The sequence below is a fragment of the Varanus komodoensis genome, unplaced genomic scaffold, assembly GCF_004798865.1.
Source record: "Varanus komodoensis strain SLA01 unplaced genomic scaffold, ASM479886v1 scaffold7_3, whole genome shotgun sequence".
Classification (NCBI taxonomy): Eukaryota; Metazoa; Chordata; class Lepidosauria; order Squamata; family Varanidae; genus Varanus; species Varanus komodoensis.
This window is the reverse complement of record NW_025336480.1, coordinates 18,503,074-18,528,099: the sequence shown is the minus strand read 5'-3', so window position 1 is coordinate 18,528,099 and position 25,026 is coordinate 18,503,074. Positions and strand designations below refer to the sequence as shown.

Below are 25,026 nucleotides of genomic sequence, written 5' to 3'. Positions count from 1 at the left end.
TGCTGGTTCCATGCTGGTTGCAAGTCATCATAAGCTATCCCTGCTGGAGCAACTTCTTATGTCATCCAAACCTGGTAACTGTAGTTAGTCGGTGTGGCCCACAAGCCCTTCCACACCCCAGAGCTTGTTCTAGGGTTGCTGGGTGGTTTATTAACAACCTCAACCAGCAGGGAGCTTGAAGCAATACGGTGGTGCCTGGAGACCACACAACTCTCCATGGTCTAAATCAGCCATGGTGGGCTGCATGGATCATGTGAACGAGAAGGATGTGAACTGCAACACATCTGGATGCACCAGGCTGAGGAGGGCTGAATTTAAGCCTTCGCTCAGATTCATTAGAGTACGCCACAAACTGTCGCAAGGATTTTAGTGCAATGCCATCCTTGCTAATCTGACTTAACATTCATAAACATTTTTAACTCTTTACTGTACATTGCCCAGAGGACCCCTGTTAAGGAACAACAGAGAAATATAATTTCAAAAGCAAAACAGAAATAATTACATTCCAGCACTGTTTGTTTTAATATTCTGCTAGACGAGTTTGCACAATTATTTTTAGAAAGTGATTCTTAAAGGATTATTGCAGATAGGTTACATAAACATTGACTGTAGCTTTTTCATCAGCATCCATGAGGTGGGAATGCAGGTTGAGGGTGATTGTATTAGCTGGAGAATTTCATTTAGCTGAATCCACATTTGTCTGGTGCTACAATGTTTTATTGCCATGAGAAATCCTTTTAATCGGACTTCACTGAAATCTTTGAAAGCTTCCCAACTTAATGCAATTTTGAAAACTTTATTTATTTTCTTTATTATTGAAAAGGAGAAAATTGCTGGAGTAGCAATTTAAATTTTCTTCCTTGGCAAACAACCCATCTGTCTCAGGGCAGAATTTCTTCATTAGTTCTTTGCCATGTACAATGTAATGACAGTAATAGATTTAGTATTCCCAAAACACATGACAGCTTGTGACCACAGGAATTCATTTGTCCTCTGAATATGCTACAGAATACCACTCAGTTTGGATGGGAATAGTATTTTCAGGGTGGGTGACCAAGGAGAGGTAATTGGCTTGGTGTGTATCTTTGAAAATGATTGCGAGAACTAGAACATACATTCCCAAACTAATCCCCTACAGATGTCCTCCCACTCCATGTTTTCCTTACCATTAGCCTTGATGGCTGGAGTTGGTGAAAGGCATAATCAAGATACCTGGAGGGAACAAGCTTGAACAAGGCTAAATTGGAGTATCTTCAACTGTGGTCCAAAGCAGCTACATCTCAGGAAGAAGAAGTGGCATGTGAATCTAACTGAGCATTCCTCCCCTATCTGCTCCTACCTCCTGAAATTCGGAGGTTATCTCCATTTCACAAATTATTGAAATGATCCTGCATAAGTCCAGTTCTTGAAGATGCCTTGCAATGAGGCAAATCAATACAAGCAGACAGAGATCCAGCATGTCCAAGAACTTGCAGATCTAGTTGTCTGTCAGCACACCAACTGTCATCTTGCCCCAAGTTTGCTAATTTAATTATTGTCCCGTACATCATTAAATTGGCCTTAGGTATGGAGAAATCTGGGTCTGATTTCACACTTGTGAAGTATTCATCCTATCCAGATGAGGTATCCTGCCTTGACTGCCATGACTAATAACCATTGATTGGCCTATCATCTGTGAAAATGATGTTCAGTTAGACTATTGCCAACTGAACCTTTTCCTAATGGAAAATATACTTTCAGCAAAATGAAATAGCCCTCAGAATAAAAATTGCATCTAGTTTTATCTTTACCAAGAAATAAGAAACGTAACGGAAAAGCAGAAATAGTGCCTTGGATCTGGCATCTTTGTTCATGCAGCAGAAGGAGAACACCAACAGGAGGGAACACACCTGTCCTCTCCTCCCCTGTTGCAGCGCCCATGTGCCCCCTCCTAAAATCTGCTCCAGAGGGTCAAGGATGCCCCCAGATTTGGACCCCATGCAGGGGGCTGCGGCAGGAAGGAGTAGATGCAGAAGTCTCTCTTCCAATAGTGGTATCTTCCAAAGGTGGATCCAACCCTGAATATTTTATTCTGATTTTTAAGTAAACAAACCACAAAAGAGATTTTACAAAGTGGAGAATAAATATTGTTCTGGCCTTCCATTGTGCTCTATTACACTTGCTCCGAGGCAGTTCACCATTCGCATGGTCTTTTCCTGTGTCCCAAGTAAAGCACAGGGCATGGCTGGTTTTCCTACAGTGCTGCAAGGCTCTCTTCAAACAGAGGAAGAAAACTGAAGCTTAAGGGCTCTGACCAGAGTATCTGCATTCATACAATTATGGCCACCGATTATGGCCATGGTAACTGATTAAGACGATGGTTCAGAGATGTGCTTTGGGCACTGGCAAGAAGCAACTATACTGTACTTTAAAAATAAAACTCTGATTTCCATGATATTAAAAGCATTGCCCATAAAAGTTAAGAATGAGGAAATGGACAGAACAGTACAGAGCAATGCAAGGCAATTAAGAGACAGTTACCGTTTTCAATTATTTATGAACCACTTCCATTAACAAGGCATTTGAAAGCAATATACAAATTATATAAAACACTATATAAAAATTTAGAAAAGACAATGGCATGGCAATGATAAGGAGAAGATCCCCATTCTGGGAAAATTTGTTGCTTTCAGTAAGAGCCAAAACCCCAGAAGTGTTGGTGCCTGTCTGGTACTAGGAGAGAATTCCAGAACATTATATTCTTTTCAGCGCTAGGCAAAAACCTTTTTATTTGTGCAATATTTTAATATTTTAACTTGGTTTTAACATCATTATGCTCAGCTATGCTTTTTTATGCATATTGGGTTGTATTTTGTTGTAATTATTTATTGTTTGATTATTTATGGTTTGTAAGCTATCCTGGTACATTTTGTAGGGCGTGGGATATAAATATTGTTAATAAATACATAAACAGGCATGATGCAGTAAAAAAGGGTCTATTAGGAGCCATCATGGACCAGGTCTGTGATAGTTTAGGCACCAGCAGGAGAATCTCTTGAGGTGCAGAGAGACCAGGAAGGTAGGGAAGGAGTCAGGTGAGCTCTTCAGTTTCCCAAGATGCTTAGGGCTTTGAAAACAAGTGCCAGTACTTAAACCTGGCCTGGAAGCAAATAGGCAGCCAGTGTCGTTCCCTCAACCAAGTCGTAATGTACTGCTCATATGCTGCTCCCACTATCTATTTGCCTTGTTGCAGCATTCTGCATCTACAGAGGCAAAATTCACAGTTATTTTTACAAGGAGGCTGGGAATTGTTTGCAAGATGAAGCAAAGTCCTGGAAGCAACACAACATTAAAAATATGGGGGGGGGGGGATGGACCTTGTTTCCCTGCAAAATTTGCCATTTTTGCCACCACTTCTGCAGATGGCATCAGCAAGAATGAGGTGTGGTAATGGGTTCCCCTGGAAGTTGCCTACCCCTGCTTTAAGCCATGTGGTCAGAATAATTTCCAAGGGTGATTAAATATATGAAGCCATGAACTGGGATTTATCCACAAGTCTCATTGCCTCCGTTTTAAGCAAGGACTGTGTCTTTCTTATCCCTTGCTACCTGGGAGTTTAACTGGACAGGCCAAAGACCGAATACGAGACCTTCTCTGTGCAAAGCAGGTGCATGTGCTACGTGTTTGTGAGTCGCCCCGAGGCTTCGGCGAATGGGGCAGCATAGAAGTTCCCTAAATAAATAAATAAATATCCTGAGGAATAGTCCATGCTAAGAGAGAACATGTGAGCTGGAAGGGACGGAGAGCCAACCTGCAGTCACTTCCGTCATTCGTGTGATGCTTATGGATGTCAGAGGAAATGTATTCAAGTGGGTCAAGATTTCTGTGAGTCACACCTGCAGATTCCATGGTGAACCCGGTTTTCTGGATCATGTGGATGCCAAAGACTTGGAGACCGGTTTCTTACTTTTGGAAGGGATTTGTGCTAATCCACATTAGTAACAATTTGCATTTGTGCAAGTGCAGATTGAAACTAATATGCTTTTGCATTAATGCAAATTAGTGCGAGTGGAATGAAATTCTGGTTAAAAATGAGCAGATGATGGAACGAAAGATGCCTGACAGTCTGTGAAACACAGATGGAATGGATTTAACAACATTCATACTTCCTCAGTGATGCTTTTCCCAGCCGATGTGATCACAGGGAGTACTGCAGCAATATCCATGCATAGGCAGTTCATCCTTTTGTCTTTACATGTCTTATCATGAATCCAAATGTATGAAAAATATGGTCACAGCAAAGCAGCCGCCATGCAGTTAAGATAGTGCTTAAAAGGTCCCATTTCTAACTGTTTCACCTCATTTGTTTTCAATGAAACTAAAAAAGCCTGATTCGTTTCATCAGGTACAGATGTGAACCCTTCTCTGCTTTTATCAGGCCTGAGGCATGTCAGCTTGTAGGCTCAGGAAGAAGTCTTTGAAGACAACCTACTTGGGCAACTCTTAGCAATGCTTTAGTGGTCCAGCCACTTAAATAATGAATAAATGGGAACATAAGGAATGACTTATCTTAAAAATGCCTGGAGGGTATTTTACTGAAGTGTGAATCCAGTGTGCATTAACAAGATGATTAACTCAATCATTTTTTTTTTTCAATGCAACTTGATTGTAGCCATTTTTCAATTAAACCAAAATGAGCACATGACTGCTCTTTGGGCACATGATGAAAAGGTAAGACTCCCTGAAGAAGATAACAATGCTAGTGGGAGATGAAGATGAAGATGAAGATGACAAGAAGGATGAGGACGAGGATGCAACAATCCCATGAAGGAAGCCACAGCCTGGAGTTTCTAAGAGCTGAGCAGGGCTGCCAAGGATGGGACACTGTGGAGGGCATCTGCTTCTAGAATTGCTGGGAGGCAGAGACGACTTGACAGCGTGCAACGACAAATGCCACGTTCACTGTTTTGATGCATCCGTTGACAGCAGCCTACGATTCTGAATAGTTGTAGTAGCAACAACAGCACAAGCCCCACTGAAATGAGAGCAACAAAGAATGATGTCTGAAATCCATGTTGTGCACAGGTCACAAGATTCGGTTTGGACCCCAATTTGGAAGTTCAGAACATAACCTTGTTCTTCTCTGCATGATTTAGAAGCCACCCAGTTTCACTCAAAGCTGGATTCAAATCTCAGTTCAGAAATCATGCCTCTCATTGGTTCTGTCATTACAAGTTGACCTTTTGTTATTTGCCAGAATTGGATGAGTTTGTAGATATATGCAGCAGCAGCTGATGAAGGGCTGACACCTACCCAATCGCAGACAAAAAGGATTATATAGATGCCTTTAAATTTTGAGATATTTTAAAAGAAAGTCGCACTTACTTTTTCTCTTTCTTGGCAGAATTGGATGGCAAGAGCATGTCTAATTTCCCCTTCTGAGAGGGATCCAGCCTGCCAAAAGCAGCCTGCAAGGATATTCTTATCCGTTGTGCTCTCAGTTCTAAGTCTGTAAATTCTCATTGGGTACAGCAGAAGTTCTGAAGGGGTGTATACATTTTTCCTATCCTGCCACATGTGTGTGTGTGTGTGTGTGTGTAGGGGTCAGGTTGCAGTTTCATGAGGTGCCTCTAAGCAGGAAATCTGTGCAACTTCAAAGGAATACGATGAATGAAAAGCAGTTGTTTTCTGTTTCATCAGCACCAAAGTCAAAGACAGCGCAACAGGACAGGAACAGATGATGGATGTGGAGCACCCAGTGGCAGAGGCATCCCGTCTTGCGTATTCAGCGTTTTCCAGTCAAACACCCAACGCTGCACTCTCCCAGTCCTCACAGACTCCACAGGTACCATAGAGGAGTCCCACACCCTGCTCCTGGGAGAGAGGACTAGCAAGGCCACCCAGCAGCATACTGCACCAGGAGCCTGGGACTGTAGAACTGAGATTAGAAACTGAGGTTGTCATTCACAAAAGCGCACCCACTCCCATTCTCTCCACCCTGCCTTTTCCTTCTGCAGAGCTTGGGAACAAGTGCAGACTCCCTCTCTGGATCCTGCCAAATACAAAGCATTAGCAATGGTTTGTGAGGGTACAAATTCCGGTCTGATCAACTTCAGAGAATACCACCTATGATTAAGATGTCTCCTTAAAGCTGTGTCTCCATTTTTTTAAGTGAGTGGCAGAAGAATATTTTATTCATACATGTTTCTATCCCTCCTTGTCCTGAGGATGAATAATCTGTCAGATCAGCAGAAGTTTTAAAAATGATGGCACTTTCCGTTGCAGAATATGCAAGTGGAAAATTACAGTCAATGAGAGCTCAGTTCACTGTCAAGCAGACATTTCTCTGCAGCCCATAATCCCAGACCTAACACTGGCTGCCCCGGCTGACAAAGTCTAATGATTGTGTCTACATCAGCTCTTTGGTGCAATGGAAATGATGGTGAATGGTATCAGATCAATTGCCAGTGACTTTCAGGAAAACAGCTGAGCCTTCCTGTAGTCCTGGGGGACTTTAACTTCATGGCCATATTTTGTCCCTAGGCGTTCTTTCAAATAGAATTCATTTTTATCCATTCACAAGAAACTTCTCCCCTGTGGCAAAAGAGATCATTGAATGAGGGATGCTTTGCCTGCATAAATAAACTGCTGCACCTTCTACTTTAATCAGATAGCCACCAAAGGAAGATCTGAAGCAAAGACTTCCAATCAACATTGGGCCACTGGCTGTGAACCAGGCCTCAGAGCAGTTTTCCAGGGCTTTAGGCAGATCATGACCTGTCTCAGTCCTGCTTCCTGAGACTCCTTAACTGGAGAAGATGAGGAGTTTATGCTTACCATGCAGCATCTGGGAAATGAAGTTAAACAGTCATTTCTTCTTTTGCTAAGGTTCAGAGTTAAGTGTGGATCCTTACCCAGCCAAAAGAACTGCATCTATGCCCAAAAGGAAGGTACCAACAAGCTTGAGAGAAGTCCAAAATTTGCAGAAATGCACAAAACTTTTGGGGGACTAAGGCAGTGGGGGGCAGGAAATGATCAAAGCTAACCTACCCCCAAGTCCATTTGTAGCATTGAAATCTGGTGGCCTAACATCTCACCTGCTATTTGGGGAAGGAGAAATCCTTTACAAATGGCAAGCAGAACAGTTTGTTTCTCAAGTTTCTTATTCCAACAGTTTGCATCTGTGCCACCCCGCTATCCAAAGCTTTGCCTACTGGGTGCAATTAAGGCTTCCTGCATGTAGGGAAAACATGTCACTAATGAGGCGTACAGTTTGGTTTGTGGGTAGAATCTTTCCAAAGTTGCAAGGCACAATTAGAACATCTATGCTGAGAGCATTCATGCTAAGGAATCTGCACGTGGCAAGAGGAAACGCATATGTAAATGCTCCTATAATCGCTATGCTCTTGGGTATCTTTTTCACATGAAGAATGTTATTCTGCTGTTCAGGAAATGGTGCTTTGTGGAAATGAAATGACATATTTTGCAATAGCCTCAACCTTCATCTTAAGTCAATTTGTGGTCTGTTAACCACCAGCTTCCTGTAGCTTTCTCCCTGGCATATCTGACGTCTACAGCAGTCTGACAAATGACCTGGCGCTGTTAGGAAGAGAGAGTTCCACACTTTCCAAATCTCTGGATTTTATTTCAGAATCAGAGCACTGACTTCAGGAAACAATAGAAATGGAATTTTAAAATTCTGGCTTTACTTTAAGAAGATGGAGAAAGAGTGCATTGAGGTTATCATGGAATGAAATAATATATGAGATTTCCAACAAGTTTATAAGGAAAAAATAAAGAGCATCCCCAGAATGGACTACAGGTGATTGTTCTGTTTGTCTGTCTGTCTCTCTGTCTCCCCATTTAAGGTAGTATAATGGCTGTGTATATTTTCACATATATCCCATAGTGCCTATATAACTGCTATATGACAAAGCAGAAAATTTGTCCTATTTTGTCCAGTGTAAGACTCATGTCCCACATGATCTTCAGATCTTTCTTTTGCAGGATCCTTTATGCTATGACTTTTTCAAACTGCAGGTAACACAACAGAAATGCCAGGGTCTTGTTACACCTAGAACTCACTGTGAGATCCCCTGCATGCAGCCAAGGCTTACAGTGCAACCAGAGACTCACAATTTAAGGATTTAACCCAGGTAGTTCTTAATGCACTTAATGCCCACCCAAAAGAGAGGTAAAAGACCAACTGAGGCAGTAGTCTGTTGCAAGGTGGACCTGCTATCCAGAAGCAAGAGTATTAGGGCATTACTCTTATTAGGGCATTATCCATTGCTCAGAGCAAAAATAACTCCAGCCTAGCATCAGTTACCTACATCCCATTCTAAAGCATGATGCACCCTTCTCACAGGCCTTGGGTGGCAGCCTTTCCTTTGTACAAATTTCCCTCCAACCTAAAGCAGCTACTCACCAGCAGCAAGAGGCTACCTCACAATTGCTTTTGTGGCTCCACTGTTTTCAATATGCTTTATTTTTTTTGTCCTTAACTTTATTAACTGCCCAGAGAGCCTTTGCTATTGGGCAGTATAAAAACAAGGACACAGGCACAACTCCCCATAACTATTCAGTCAACACATGATAGGACCCAATACTATCAGCCCCATCATGATGGGCTGATTCACCTGCTCATCTTCTAATAGGGTGTACCCTTCATCTGGGTGGGGTTGGCATGTGCTTTCCTTTATAAAGGACAGTGGTCTGTTGAAGGGTTGCCAGAGGACTAGCTGGCCCTTTAGGAGCTCACATGTCCAATGCTGATCTAAAGGAAAAGAGCCGTCAGAACTGCTGCCTGACAGACTGAAAGGCCAAGTGCACTGGTCATAGGGTTGGTCACACTATGGTGTAGATAGACTCTATTTTTATAAAAAATCTAATTACTATTTCCAAATTTGCGTCTAGAGATGAATTAGAATACACAGACTGCTGCCCTATTTTGTCCTCTGCCTGGTGAAATATTTTCTCTTGCATTCATAGGTGGTTGCTGCTGGTGGCCAAATCCTTTTCTCCATGCTGGAAGAAGCCTAGAGTTTTATTTCTCCTATCACTGAGAAGAAGAAAAGCAACTGGAGGAGGAGGATGTCTATGGGTGTGGGTGACTCCCACAGAGACAATTTAGCCCACTGCACCCCAGCTGGAATTCCTACAGGCTGAAATCGTGCTTATGTGCATTAACATTCTTCCTGCCTGAAAGGAACAGATGGAAGGTTTTCCAACTTCACTAGCAGCTTGGATCTTGGTTTGCTGTTCATATTGACTGATGCTGGAGAGACCAAATGGAGCTACAGGAGTCTTTTTAATTTAGTGGGTTTGTTTGTTCATTTGTTGTTGCCACTTCCTGCTTGGAGCATTGCAATGCCTCTAAACTGCTGCTGCCATCTGAGGGAACAGTAGATATTTCAGCATTGTCCAATTTTTGGACCTTAGTGGGGCATTCAGGATGGCATTCTTGAAACAAGTTGGGTCTAAACATTTGCTCTAGCAGTGAGTGGGAAGTTCTGAGCCTGAGGATCTCTTCATAGATTTTCAAGTTGTTGCTATTGGTTAGTTAGCTAAAGGAATACTTTTGTTAGGCCACAGCTGAAGAGAGAGAGTTACCAAACTCGGGTCTCAAGTTAATTCATCTAAATATAAAAGCAGAAAAATAAGACTTAGGTGATGAACCAGGCCCTGCATATATATATATGTCTGCTGATGGAAACACTTCATGACCTTAGATAAATTGGACTCTAGTCCATAAAAGTGGTGTTGACCGTTTCTATTTGTCTTCTTATTGTCTTAATCAAGATCTTACTTTAGAGTTTTGGTTCCTATGATTCTTAGCCTATTGAATGCCATTTTCTCAGTAGAACAGTAAGTACACATCAAATCAATAATTCAGTCAATAAAATAAATGCCATAATGAATGTGTTAAGCTTGGATCCTGTGCTGATGAAAGTGGACTTCTCAGCCACCCACTCTCCAATGCTACTTACAGAGAGACCTTGTTGAATGGGAGAGCGGTGGGGAGAGGGGATTAATCACCCCCTCCCCAAAATCAGGCAGTCTTCTCACAGAAGGCAGGTCCTGCATCAAACCTGTAGGTCTTGAAAGTTCCATAAAACTCTCAGTTGTCGTCGCCGTCATCATCATCATCATCAGCAGCAGCAGCAGCAGCATCATCCTGCAACATCCTGCAGCTATTCCTTTGGGATATATTTCCAGAGAAGGTCATTTGTAGGATCCAGAGATGCACTAAGGAAGGAGGTGATGTGTGGTATTCAAAGAAGTAGGGAGGATCCTTGGAAGTGTGAAGCTGAGCTGTTTCATACAAGGCTACTTTTTAACATTGATTTTCTCTATTGTACTTGTTTTTACTGCTGTTTATTTTGCTACTGCTTAATTTCAGATGGGTTTTTATTGGCCTAAAAAATCCTGTTGTAAGCTGCCCTGAGCACTGCAAATGGAAGACCAGGATATAAATATGTCAGCAAGTCCATACAAAACCCAAAGATCCACAGGCAAGAATCAGCAGCAGTTGAAATGTTGAAGTTGGACTGTCAGTAGATCCTTCCCCATTGGATGAACACCAACAGGCTAACAAAGGACTAGATTCCTTTGCTCCAAAATAAGACGCTTGGAGTGATGACTGACGGAGGGGGCAGGTGCTGTTAGCTATTTATGCAATTGTGCATTTAAGGTTTTCTGGTTTATTTTTACCATAGGGAAGAGAAGGTTGCTTTTGATGTAAAAGTTCTTATGTTTGCATTCCCAGCTCCCCTGTGTATATCACACAAGTTAGAGTTTTATGAAAATGCTATCATGGGAAAGATGTGACTTTGAAATTCATTTTCTGAATAAATGGGTTTTGCATGGAGAAGGAGACATGGCTGCAACAAATACCCACATGTTTAAGTCATCAAAAGGAAAGAAAATGTAAATCTGCAAATATTTTTAAAACAGGAATCTTGTCTACTTCTCCAGATGCAAAGCTTACTTGCTCCTGTGTTATAATACCTAGGATGCAGTCCAAATTTTCTCCCTCCAACCCACTGTCTCTTAAGGAAAGACTTCAGTCTTAGATTCACCTTCAAGAGCTTCACACACACACCCCCACCAAGAAATGCCACCATGTCTGAATCCAATTTGGATAATTGCATCACAGCTTTGCTCTCTTATCCTGTTTCTGATGGCAGAATCCAAGGAGGATGTGGGAAGACTTCAATTGAGATCACTGCTCTATCTTAAACATTTTGGCTGGGATCCAAGGAGCTCAGCTAAGCACATGCAAAGTCCTTCATTAAGAGTTGCAATGTTTGACTTCCATCACTCTTTATTTGCATGCCTTATTGCCAGTGGTTTCTGTAAGGCTGTGCACAGCAAGGTGCATGAGGAAGGTTCCTCATTCCAGCTCAGATTACCTGTCCATCTACTCTAACTGGCAATTTCAAGGCCTCTTCAGGGTTTCAGGGCCTCTGTCCTCACCAGGGATATAGAGGAGGGGGAAGGTGGAGGATTGCAGCTCCAGGACTTTATCAAAGCAGGAGCAGTGACATCACATGCCTGAGTGAGAGGGTAACTGATGAACTCTCCTTGAATGAGTTGATAAAGAAGCTAAGTCTAAGAACACCAAAAATGATTAAGAGGACTCTTCTTTCACTTTCTTTGACGGAGTTCCTGCTTCATGCTACCTGTTCAGATCTCAGCACTTCATTGTAAAATTGTTTGATGTTTTGTCACAAGCAAAAGTTTGCATTTCAGCTACCTGAAAGACTTTCTCTTAAAGCTTCTTTCTTAACAAGTTGAAGCTATGTGATCAGCAGCAAGCACCACTGACCTGCTTTCCAAGCCAGCAAGGAAGGAACAACCAACTTTGCCAGGGAGCTGTTTAATGCCTCTTTGTGAGAGGGAGTGGTCCCAGGCTGCCTTAAAGAGGTGGTGGAGAGGCCACTTCTCAAGCAACCCTCCCTTGACCCAGAAAATTTGAACAACTACAGGCTGGTAGCAGATATTTCTTTCCTGGGCAAGCTTCTAGAGAGGGTGGTTGCCAATCAACTCCAGGCACTCTCGGGTGAAACTGATTATCTGGATCCATTTTAATTGGGGTTCAGGCTGGGTTTTGGCATGGGAAGAGCCGTGGAGGCCTGTACAATGACCTATGCCAGGAGCAAGACAGGGGAGCGCAACCATGTTGATACTGCTGGACCTCCCGGCTGCATCGACCATGGTATCCCTCTGGGCCGACTGTCTGAGCCGCAAGTGGTTGCAGGACCCACTCCTACTTGGGGGGCCATGTCCGGAAGGTGGTGCTTGGGGAATATTGCTCAGCCCTGTGGATTCTCCAGCATGGAGCTCCTCGGGGGTCTGGTCTGCCCCCCATGCTATTTAACATCCGTACGAAACCACTGCAGGGCTCCACTGGAGTCTTGGAGTGCGCTGCCCATGACACACAGCTCTAGTCCCCCTTCCCGTTGTCAGCAGGTGAGGCAGCGCATGAGCCAAGCCAGGGCCTGGCTGCAGCAACTGACTGGATGAGGGCTAGCGAGCTGAAACTCCATCCAGGCGAGGCTGAGATGCTGTGGGTGGACGACTCCTTTGACTGGGTGGGGGAGATCAACCTGTTCTAGACAGGGAGACTCTCCCCCGAAGGGGCAGGTTCGCAACGTGGGGGTGCTGCTTCATCCCTCTTTGTCACTTGAGGCTCAGGTGGCATTGGTGGCTCGGAGTGCCTTCCACCAACTTTGGCTAGTGGCCCATGGCACCCCTACCCAGACAGGGGTGCCCTGGCTTCAGTAATCTACGCTCTGGTAATCTCTAAATTAGAGAACTGCAACACACTCTGTGGGGCTGCCCTTGCAGATGGTTTAGGGCTGCGGCTGGTGCAGAATGCAGCAGCCAGATTAATAACTGGGACCTGGAGGTCCAGACATATGAGATCAGCTCTGGCCACCTGCACTGGCTGCCTGTATGGTTCCAGGCCCAAATCAAGGTGCTGGTCTTAACCTGTAATGCTCTACATGACCTGGAACCACAGTACCTATTGGAGCACCTCTTCTAGCTTCAATCTACCAGACTACACTCAACCTCTGGGGCCTTCCTCCAAGTGCCAACCCCTTGGGAGGCTTGGAGCGTGGCAACCAGGGGGAGGGACTTTTCTGCAGTGGCCTCCCATCTTTGGAACAACCTTACTGCTGTGGTCCATCTTTTGCCATCTTCTTGGCACCAGGCCAAGATGGCCTTTTATACAGAGGCCTTTAAAGATCTTCTTGATCATCCAGGGACCTGATAGGATCATTCTGGTAATCCTTCTTGCTGGGTCTTTTAATTGTATTTTTACTGTATTTTAAAGCTATTTTGATTTAATTTTAACTCTTTTAACTTTGTTGTTTTATCTTTTGTGTACTGTATATATGCATGTGTACACACATGTGCATGCATACACACACAGCCCTTGTAAATTGTTATTAAGAATTATTATTATTACTATTACTATTAAGAAATTAATAATAACAATAAAGGGGTAGCCATTCTTCTACACACTTCACCATGCACTAACTTTTTCCAACTTGGAGCTCTCCCAAGTTGTTGGACCACAACTCCCATAATCCCCAGTTAGATATGGGGGTTATCATGAACATTTTCATGAATGTGGAAATATTATTATTGGGGAAAATGGTTAAAAACATTGTATATACAGGCATGCACTTTACATAAGAAATATTATTTCCTAGATCCAGACACATCCTTAAAAGCCATGTACATGTGTTGGGTGTGCACACATGGGTGTGTTGGCATGTGTACACAGGCAAAAAGGCACACATGTTACACATGTTTGACCTGCTTGCTGTAGGAAATGCCGGCATTTCTGGAGCAAGTGCGATTATCATGCAGCGGGTGAAGAGGTTCAGAGAAAGCAACGGGGACAGTTAACTCTCTTACTGCTGGTTCATGCCTTTGAGAGTCCTTAATGTGGGAAGTACCAATATATTTGATGATATTAGTACAGACTTCCCCAACCTGGCACCCTAATTGGACTACAACTCCCATTATATCCAGGCAATATGGTGGCTCTGGAAACTAGGAATACTGACAGTTGCAGTTCAATGCACATGCAGTTCATCAGGGTGGGAAAGGCTATTCCATGATAACAATTTAAAGAAACTCTTTCCCTTCCTTTACACATCCATTTATTTATAGAAACGTTTGTACCCTACCTATCCTGTGACTGACCCAACTTACTGCCAATAATAATAGGAAGAAGCAACATAAAAGAAACAAAAGCATCATGTATCAAAATATCATCGGCATATTCCTGCCAAATTTAAGCACTTTATTTCCAGGTGATCTGAATGGAAGAGTTCAGTGCATCATTCTCCCCTATTGAAATAATCATGTTAAAAAGTGTCCAGCTTCCATTGGATCATGCCTGTAATAACAATTCAGAGCATGGAAATGTACAAAGCATTGGCAGCGAAAATATGGTTACTATTGGAAAAGGCTATGGCAGTAGGTTTAGCACTGTCAGGAGGAAATCCCATTGAACTCAGTGGGATTTCTTTCTATGTGCAATCATGCACAGAATTTATTGGCATAATGCAGAATGATCTGTGATACAAGCAATCAGCAGGAGAGGCTCTCTCTTACTATGAAGTCCCATGATTGAATTATTTCTGTTTGGTTGGACGTTTTCACCATAGTTCTTGGTGAGACATCACCCGTCTGTGAAAAGGCTGAGGCTACCAGCCAGGGCTGCCTGTCCTCTCTCCATTTATTCTTTCATGCACCACACAGTCAAGTTACACGCATGAGAGAGACGGTATGGAAGGGTAACTAATGCTTTGTGAACAGGCAAGCTACATGATGTCACGTCAAAGTAACCAAACATCATTCAGTGCAGACCAACTCATGTCTCTGAAGATCAGAGCGTGTACTGGCTTCCATTCATACCACCAAAAGGTATGCAGACGTCTGAATGAGGAAACACGCTTGATCATGAGCAAGGGGGTAGTTGTTGGTTCAATCCGCAAATGCCATCTTAAAAGTACAGAACTTCACAGAGGGAATTGTACACTCATTCCAGATGCTGCCTCTCAGAGACAGACATAAATAGGAAGAATGGATCAGTGGGCACGGAGGTTCATTCCAAAATGCTGCCACCAGGCAAGGGAAGCTGAATTCCACGCAACTAGCCTGACAAAACCCCGTTTCAGGAACGGTAACGCAGCCACAGATTGACTCCACTCATCAAGGGAATGGAAGCAACAGAAGAACAGAACGAAATCAAAGGGAAAGCATCGTGATTAGTTAAAAATGCAGAGAGACGAGTGAATCAAATAGCTAGGGCTGGAACCCTGATGACTGGCTCTTAAGCTCTTCTTAATCTCAAGTGCTTTCCAATAAAAACATAGAGATGAAATCTTTCCTCATTTTGCCACCGTTCTTTTCCCTCCGTTCTGCTCTGGAGAAACAGGCATGCTTTCTGTTTAGTATATTGACCAGAAAAAGACAGGGAAAAGACAGCTTCGTGCTATGGGTTCTGGGATCTGAAATTGACAAGTTCTCCTTACCTGTCTCGCTTCGGTAGGTTATCTCTGCTGTTTCCCAACTCTGTTTAAAAGAAAATCAAGGGTTGGTGGGGGGGGGGGGAGACGGGGGAGAACGGGGGGGGGAGAGAACAAAAGAAAAGCGGTTAAGCGCGCAGTTCGCTCCATTGATCGAGACTCAAAGATTGTGTTACATTTGTTGGGAACGTGTCGTGTCAAAGAGAGATTTGCAAGACTACTTTGAAAGCTGCTGATTTCAAAGGAGAAAATGAGGAGGGGGAAGCCATCGGCACTTGAAAGGTTAATTTCTTCTGCCGAAGAACAGGCGTTTGATCCGAGCACAACAGAGAGTAGCTTTTCCCGCTCGCCGGCCAATGAGAGGAGCCGGTGGGAGGGGCCAGGATGCTACCGAGGCCGGCTTTCTGCTGGGGGTTTTCTTTTTCTGTTCTCAAAAAAAATAAAAAAATAAAAACAAAAAACATTTCCTCTCCCCTCCCCAGTCTCCCCCCTCCCCTTTGAGTTTAGTAAATTAATGCAGCAAGAAAGTCTCAAGATCTGGCGAGTTCTACTGAGGGAAAGAGGGGTCGAGGAGGAAAATGGACTGGATCGAGAGACCACTGAGAGACTTTTCTCTTTTCCTTCTCTGATCACCATGGGAATCGTAGCCCCATGAAACTTGCCCTTAGCTTCCTTCCCCACGTTAGCCCCGAGCAATGGGACACCTTCCCTGCAGCAATAATAACTTATTCGTGGGGGAAAGATCCCGGGAAAGCAGGAATCGACAGCAGCGAAACGTCGACCGCCGGGGAAGCAACATTTCCGGAACAATGCAGCAAATGCATCAGGAGGATTGCAAATTCCCTTGGATATAACTGAGGAAGGCACGCCAACTGCCCGAGGATATTAGCCGCTGGGTCTCTTCTCCCACCCATGCCTATCTCCCTCCACATGGCCAATATATTCTCCAGGCACTCTTCATGGTCCAGAAGCCCAGTGCGAGCGCTGGGATCCCCCTGAAAGGAGGGAGATTTTCTTTGCGGGGATCTGGTCATCCAAGCAAGGCTGTTAAACAACACGGCGCTGGAGTTTAAATGCCAATTTTTTTCCTCTCCAAGGTGCTGATAACGTGGGGGGTGGTTTCCTGTCCAGGGTCCTGAATGCCCAGCGCCTCACCCGCCTAAGCTCGGCTTCTTCCTCAGCTTTCCCACGCCACCTCTAACTACAAGGATTGTATACAAAATTAGCAAAGAGGAAATCTCCACCATTTTATTCAGTCCGGTATTTATTTATTTTTATTTTGTTTGTTTCTAAGTGCCCATTTATTGTTTCTGACTCGTGGACTACAAATTCATCTGCTCTGAAAAAATGTGTAACCTCAATGCACTTGGAGTCTACCTTTGGGAGACGATAGTATTCTTCAGGTAGGCTGTTTTCTCAACCACTGAGCTAGCGTTGTCTGGGCGTCTGAGATTGCGATTGTAGCTCTGGTTTGTTTCCTCAGCTTGAATCGTGCTTGCGAGAACACTTCCCAGTTCTCTTTCGGGATTTTCCCACGTACCTCTTTCCCCCATTATTTTCTGTTTCTAATTGTTTAATCCTGAGTATTAGGACTTCTGACAGCTTTATTAGTTACTCGGTGTAATTAGCACTGCATTCTCTCTCGGTAACCGCAGTGCTGAAAACACCCGGCGCCAAACTGGTAGGAATGCGACAACTAGTGGTGACTGCTGGGGTTGCAGCTCTACTCCCCGCTACGAAATAATTCATTTTCCAACTTAAAATAATGCAAGTTAAGATGCACAAAGTGGAGTGTGGTCCTATCATCTATTTATAATGCAACTTTTAGAAAGAATTGCTTTGCACTCGGTGAATGATTCCCATTGTGCTCAACAGGCTTGGCTGTACTATTTCGCTGCTGTAACATTATTCTTTTTTGAAACTTTACACACAAGTTTCCTCTCTCCCTTCCCCCATTTTTGGTAAATATTTGTTTCCTTATGCATCATCCACTTTAAGAAGACAAGATTTCCAGTGCAGTCCTATACATGCCTTCTCAGAAGTAAGCTCTACTGACTCCAGTAGGACTTACTCCCAGGTAAATGTGTGCAGGATGGCAGCCACTGCGTGTTTTTGATTTGGCTCCTCACTGCATGTTATCATGAGTGCTCCCATGGTACTTCTCTCAAAAGTTCTTATTGAACACTTGATGGGGGATGTTCTGCATAGTGTGTAGGAATGAATCGCGCAGTCTTCAGAGGTGGTGAGGAGCAGTGCCATAGACGTGCATTTGGGAACCTCTACTTGTTCCATGACCTGCAGGGTTCATCAGTCTCCTACTTCATTTGAGTCGCATGGCTTGAGCACTTAACCCTCCGTGCATTTCAGAAGAGCAAAATCTTGTGTTATGCTAAAGAATGCTGAATCATATCTGTAGCTAGATAAATAAATAGGACCCCCCCCGCCAAACACACACACACACACACACAGAGCTAAAGCCTATGATTTTGTCTCCTTCTTGGTTCCCACTATCACATTGCCTTCTTCACACAGATACACTATGGTGGTTTCTTCAGTTTTGAAAAATAACTCATTTTGTCCTAAGAATGTCAAGGTCAGTGCTGTAAGCCTTCGTGATCTTTCAGTTAATATTTAGTAAGGAGCACATTAGTTCCACCAGAGGTCATGTTATAAAGGAAATTGATGTGGCTAAAGCATACGCATGCGATGCTTGATTAGACATATGCAGTCCTGCATACAGTTGGGCTCTTAATATACCACTGATAATAATGGCGCCTTACTTGCATAACTGCGTATAGGATCGCAACCTTAGTTCAAGACAAATATTTCATATGCATTAAGGCTGATCCTCAGTATCTTAAATGCAGGTGTGTTTATGAAAGATCTTCTAAGTATTCAATATGTAGGAGGGCAAACAGGTATCACCAGCATGCAAAGAAACTGTGATGTTTGAGAAGAAAGATCAAGAAGGTATGATGTAACATGCTTCCCTAATCAGTTCAGGTTCCCAATAATGCTTCTGAAAAGGACAACAAGAATGCATTTAAATCAAAGTTTTAATGGGGTCTGAGTAATGTAAAGCATTTTTCCTTTGGTCAGAGGGTTAATCCAGAAGCAAAACAAAATTATCTCTATAGACTTCTCCTTCCAATCTTGTGCAGTTTAAAATACTTGCGCCTTATAAGATCTGCATATATTATACAAAACATGTGCATGCAGACTCCTTCTGAAGGGTCCTGATCAACTGAGAATTTTGTTACCTTCCATGAGAGAGTGTTAGGTACTATAAATTATATTTTCATCTACCCCACAGACATGCTACACAAAATAAACTTTGCAATGTCTTTATGCTGCATAGAAACAAGAGTGTTTAGCTTTGTAAGTGTTCTCAGATAGTCACTATAATGACCTATCTTCTTATAGGAACTTGAACCATACCCAATCTGCCATCTGCAAATATTTCTAGAAGCAACAGTGCTTGTAGAAAAGAGTTTCTGCTTATCTCTAGTACATTCCCTGAGTTGCAGCTCAAAGCATTAATTTCATTCACAAATCATTTTGGAGATTTTAATGTAATGTATTAAGGACTATTTTAGAAGTTAATATAAGCCAATTATCCCTGTGGAGAATGAATTGCAATACTAAAAATGCAACTGCCTAGTAATCCAATAATCCACAGTAGGGCAGAACTATGGAGTGCATCAGATAGTCCTGGATATCCACCCTCCTCAACAATCTGTCAAACCAAAACAGACGAGAACTGGAGTAAGAGTCAATACTGCGTCAACACATAGTCTGCAAAATAAAAATAAAAGAAGTTGAAAACATAGCAATTACAGAAGAGAAGAGACTAAGCTTCTGGTTAAACATAAGGCCTTCTGTAAGCCATTAAAACCGACTAAATCTGTAGGGACAAATAACATCTGTTGTGTGATTGCAAACATTATGATATTGCCAATATAATATTTGTTTCTGTTACACTCAGGGTGTTTTTGAAAGAATTTGCCATTTATTCACAAGTGCCTTTTATAGAAGACATTCAGTTCTCAGCATTTCTATAGATCTATGCATGCCTTTACAGGCTGAAGCAGTTACAGCATATAGTTAAGATAAACTTGGGAAGGTAAAAGGAAGGTGGAAATGTCATTTATGTTGGGCAAGTGCTCGGGTCGTCCACCAACAATGCCATGTGCCTCATTCCGCAAAGCTCAGGCAGTTATAAGCACCCAGAAGCCTTGTTTCATTGTATCCTCTAATGCCATGTGTGACATTCTATTACCAATTACTATGGAGATACTATGCTTCTAAGCACCTTCCTGCCAAAGAGTCAGAGCCATATATCCTATCTGCCCATGCAAGAGATCCACAATCTGTTTTGGTAAATATGAATGTGAGATCTTATGAATATAAGCATTTTGTTTTTAAAAAATGGCAGTGTTTTCAGTATAGTCTCCACTATATTCTCTCATGTTCAATCATTCTTGCAAAGCAACCAGTGACCACTCTAACTGGGCTTGGGTTGGTGTATTACAGGCATAGCTGGGGGGGGGGGGGGGTTGTTGATGAAAAGGAGCGTTGGTGCTTCCTCCAAGTCCATTAAATTGGATTGAGCATCTTTCTTGGATCTGTGGTGCTGAGATAAATCAGAAGCAACTTCCCTGAAGTTCAGGTGGTAGAAAGGTTGATTGGTTTGGGTGTGCAGGAAAAGCTGCATCCAAAGTTATGTTGTGCTTCAAATTCTAGAAGTAGACCTGTTGTACATGAATCAGGCCTTTACCAGTGATGGATTTTCACTAAGAAGAATGTGAGATGTGTCTGGTTGGTACACTGCAACTCTACAGACAGTTTGTAGAACCTGTTGGCTATTCTTACTTTGTCTGATACTCCCCTCTGTCCTATTGATTTCAATTGCAAGGGTGGCCATATTACTGTTTCAGTTTTCCTTTTCTAATTAATGCAAAGTGAAAGTGATCACACTTCTTTCCATCACCATGGAACTGAACTTGTTTGTTTTAAGTAGCAATCAGCTTGCCCCTGAGTCACAAAGATGCGGCTGAGATCCCAGATTTCAGGCGGTTCCACTGCACCTCTGCAGTGCTGGATCACATTGCAGTGAAAACTGTCAGCAAGGCGGCAAGCCTGGTCTCTAGGCCCATGTGGCCGTCCACTCTGTTGTCCTACTTCGGAGGAACTCTGCACTCACACTATCGGGAGAAGGGAATGTTGTGCCCTAAAAGTCATTTTAAGGGCTTTAGGACACTTTTAACATAGAGGCTACTGTTCTAATCCAGGGAGTCTGCAAAAAGAAGAGCAAGGTCCCTGTTAAAGTAATTATTAATGCCTTGAAAAATGGTCTAGGCAGTAGACTATTTTTATTTTAATGGCACTGCATCTCCCTCCCTCCACCCCTCCCTCCCTCCACACACACACACACACACACACACACACACAATATTCACTTTAAAATATGTATAATGCATAATAAGATAGCACTGATATTATTGTTGATATTATTATTAATAATTTTATTCCTATTATGCCCCACCGCCAAAGCTTTCTGGGAAGTTTCCATTCCTTTCTTTAAAGCTACAGCATGCTTCTCTGTGTTTGCCTCTTCTCATGCAATTAGCAAACCAAACTTCTTAGTTTGCTGAGATCTAATAAACAACCCAAATAATATGTAGTGATCTAAACAGATTCATCAGAATGAACGCATCCCAAATCAGCTGCACTGATCAAAATGCAAAATGGAGAACTTAACGTGACTGTGGTTCTTCACTGTTTTTCATCCCTGTTTCATTTCTTATATATAAACCGGCATTGTAAGTTAGTCCGAAATTGCATTTAAGGTACAATCCTATGCATGTTTATAAAGGGAAAAGTGCTGCAACTCCTAGCATTCCCTGGTTGGTGCAGCTTTTTCCTCTCTCAACATGCGTTGGATTGCACCTTCAGTCTACTGTGCATTTATCCAGAGGAATTATCCCAGTGCTGCTGGGATGCTTAGCAAGTTGAAGACTGAGTTGCAGTGAGAACTTTTGTAACAGGAAACTTTAAGACCAGAAGAGCTCTGCTGGATCAGACAAACCATCTATACCGAGCCCTGCATTCTGTTCACACAGTGGCCAACCAGCTGCTGTGAAAAGCTCGCAGTGCAGCATTGGTGCACTAGCATACTGCATCCCATGCTCCCCAGCAACTGGTGGACAAAGGCATTCTGCCTCCATCACTGGATGTAGCATAGAGCCATCCAACTAGTGGCCTTTCATAGCCTTTTCCTCCAGAAATTTGCCCAGTCCCCCTCTAAAATATCACCATTGGATCCGCCCCAGCATCAGTGGTTGCCACGCTTGTTCTCACTGGGGCTGTATTCAGAGGGTAGCCTCAGAGCCATGAACCTCTTCATAGTCTCAACTGGCCCTTTGGCTGGGGTGGGAGTGAGGGAAAGCACAGCTGGAAGGAGTGCCCATTAATTGGAAGCAGACCGCATGCTCTGTATGGAGAATGTCCCAGACTACATCGCCATCATTCCGAGTCAACATGATCAGGAAATTGGTGAAGGGGAAGACTTCTGGCTGAGATCCTGGACAGCCTCTACCACTCAGGACAGGCAGTTACTGGTCAAGGGATCTGAGCTGCTGCAGAGCAGCCTGCTATGTTCCCAAAAGACAGACAGACAGACAGACAGACAGACAGACAAGGCAGGCAGGCAGGCAGTTTTCCACTTGGGCAGTGGAGACTGTCTCAGCTATTTGTGATCCCAGGTATCTAAAATAAATGCCTTCAGGGTTAAGGATTTAGGATCGATGTGGAGGATCGTCCCTGGTGCCCCTTTGCTGGGCACTGCCTCAGCCACATCCTCACTGGGCTGCCTGCTCAATGCAGCCAAAGGACAAGGGGAGAGCGGCTTTCGCATGCATTTGCAGACATCTATGAGATCTGAGCAACAGTCCTAGAGGCTGAGCGGGTTCATTGCCTCCTCCACAGAATGACTCAACTCCGTAATGAAAGCTCTTGGAAGAGGGAATGCACTGCAGCAGCCACGAGTCCCCACATTAGGCTCATCCCGTCACCTCATGGAATTCATCACATCCAATTCTCACATGATTTGCTCATTTGGTCAAACTCTATTAAAGTTTCTAGCATCCAAATGTAGGCATTAGTCAGTGTCCAGCAAGATGTTAATCTGGAAAGTCAATGCAGCAGAGAACCTCTGCTTTTCTATCCAGGGCCCTGGTAAATACTTGTACGTAGAGCCATTGCCTCACAAATGCACATCTTTTTTTTTTTTTTTTTTTTGTTTTTTAATCAAAGCTAACTGAAGTTTATAAATGAATTAAACATAAGGATTTTTTTCCAACCTGCTGCAAGGTCAGTTGAGAAACACGTGGGTCAGAATAAGAGTAAATACTAATTCTGAATTAGAATTCTCTGTGTCCTTGAGTAGCCAAACTACCGACACATGAAATGGCTACTAAGTGCTGCAAGTCCAGATTTTTAGAGTGCTTACAACTGCCTCTGTCAGAGTTAAAGGTTTGCCATAAGTACATTTGTTCTTGTTGTTCTGTGGCATCACGTCATCTCCAACTTACGGCAACCATATCAACGAATCTCATCCAAAATATCCAGTCTTTGACAGCCCTGCTCAGCTCCTGTAAACTCAAGGCTGCGGCGTCCATTGTAGAGTCAAACCGTATCATCTTTGATTTCTCCTTCTGCTTTCAACTTCCCTAGCATGATTGCCAGTGAGCCTTGCTCTCTCATATGCCCAAAATATGACAGCTTCAGTTTTGTCGTTTTCAAATCCAAATAGTCTTCATAGGCTTTCCTTCTCTGTGAACATGTTTAGAATTGCCATGTGAGTGGATATTCACTAAAGCAACAGCTTCTTTCATCACTTTTTCATACTCTGATACTGTGATTAGCTTTGCATGCAACCCCTCTTACAATTCCCAGCATTCCCCAGCCAGCTGGGTTGGGAGGGGAGCGTAGTGTTATTCAGGGTCCCAGCTCTGAGGTCCAGTAGTCTGGAGTTGGAATCCTGAAGGTCAAGGCCCTGCCCTTCTCTCCTCACAGCTGGCATGGAAAGGACCACTCTGGTCACAAATGCACCTCAGTGGGGAGAAGAAGGAATGTGCCAGGGGTCTGAAAAGGGAGGAGGCTGTGGAGCAGTTCTGATAAGCATCCCATCTTTCTTCTTTTCCTGAGACTGCAAAAATGGCCGGAAATAGTCACCCAGATAGAAGTCAGAGTATGAGGTGCCCCAGAACCTCATCTGGCGCATGGGAGGCACATAAGCCTCTGAGTGCGGATTTTTATATGCATCGAGCGAAAGGGAGAGAGGGTCACACACATACTTGCTTCCCTGTTTCTAAGTGTCCTAACAACCCACAGTGGCAGCATGGCAAAGAGGAAATCACATTTTCCCTTCTTCTGCATGCCATTGTATTCCCCTTTACAACTGCAAAGCTGCAGATAGAATTCTGAACATGGTTATCTGAAGCAAGTCCCATGGATTTCCATAAAATTATCAAGTGCATCTGCTTAGGACTGCAAAGTATTGAGTGATTTTGCATACAGGCTCGGAATGAAAGGTTCTGCTCTGTGCAAATCAGTATTATGAGAGTGGACAAAATGGTTTATCACCCAATGATAATCAAAGGTACAGTGAAATACTGTTCATAGGGTAACAGACAGCAAAAAGCAAGATGGCTAACTAAAGGAATTACTTGTGGTCATGTTTCCCATGATCCAAAGACAAGGCTTCATTTGCACATCCTGCAAAATTAATTTTTAAAATCCACATGCACAAGTGTTTCATTTTTTAACTCATTCCTTGTACTCATTACTTCCAACCTTCCATGCTGGCCACAAAATATCTATGTCACCTCTCCATGGACTATTCCATGAAGCTGTCTAGAATTTGTAAATGTTAGACTGGATATGTGTAAACGTAAAGAAATTTTGCATAGCTTGGTATCATTGTCCTGCTGCTCTGCTCAATGTTCATAGGCCACTGTTGTCCTAGGATGCTGAGCACTGTGCTCTTGTGGACGTACATTGGAAAAGTTATGGCAATGTTCATCTGAGAAAATGAGGACACTGCAGACCCAAATATTCTTGCATAGGTTTGCAAGCATGGAATCATAGACCTTGGGGCTGTATGCATCCAGTGATCATTTAGACCAACCTTCTGTCTCAGGAAAGCTCATTTCCCCTACCCAAGTTGCATTTGTCCCATACATTCATCATCATCACCATTCAGATTCTAGCATACTCCCTACGAAGCCCAGCAGTGAATAAGATTGTTCATTGGCAAATAAACACACAATCTGCTAGGAACAAAAACAACAATTACATAACTGAGGCAAACAGCAGTCCAAACCTTCCCAGGTCCTCCAAGCTCACATATTCAAAGACCAAGAAATACCAGGCATTTCCTTTGCAAAAGTCCCACAGCAATATGCCCTGCCAGAGAGGGGTGGGGGTAAAA

The 25,026-nt window shown here is 43.3% G+C and overlaps 1 protein-coding gene across 1 annotated transcript in view; it reads left to right on the top strand.

The window, feature by feature from the left end:
* Positions 1-16,880: 16,880 nt before the first annotated feature.
* Positions 16,881-25,026, top strand: part of GLRA1 (glycine receptor alpha 1) — an 87,658-nt gene continuing 79,512 nt past the window's right edge. The window contains exon 1 of the mRNA XM_044454415.1: positions 16,881-16,936. Within this exon, the coding sequence (XP_044310350.1) occupies positions 16,881-16,936 (56 nt within the window). The remainder of the gene's footprint in view (positions 16,937-25,026) is intronic.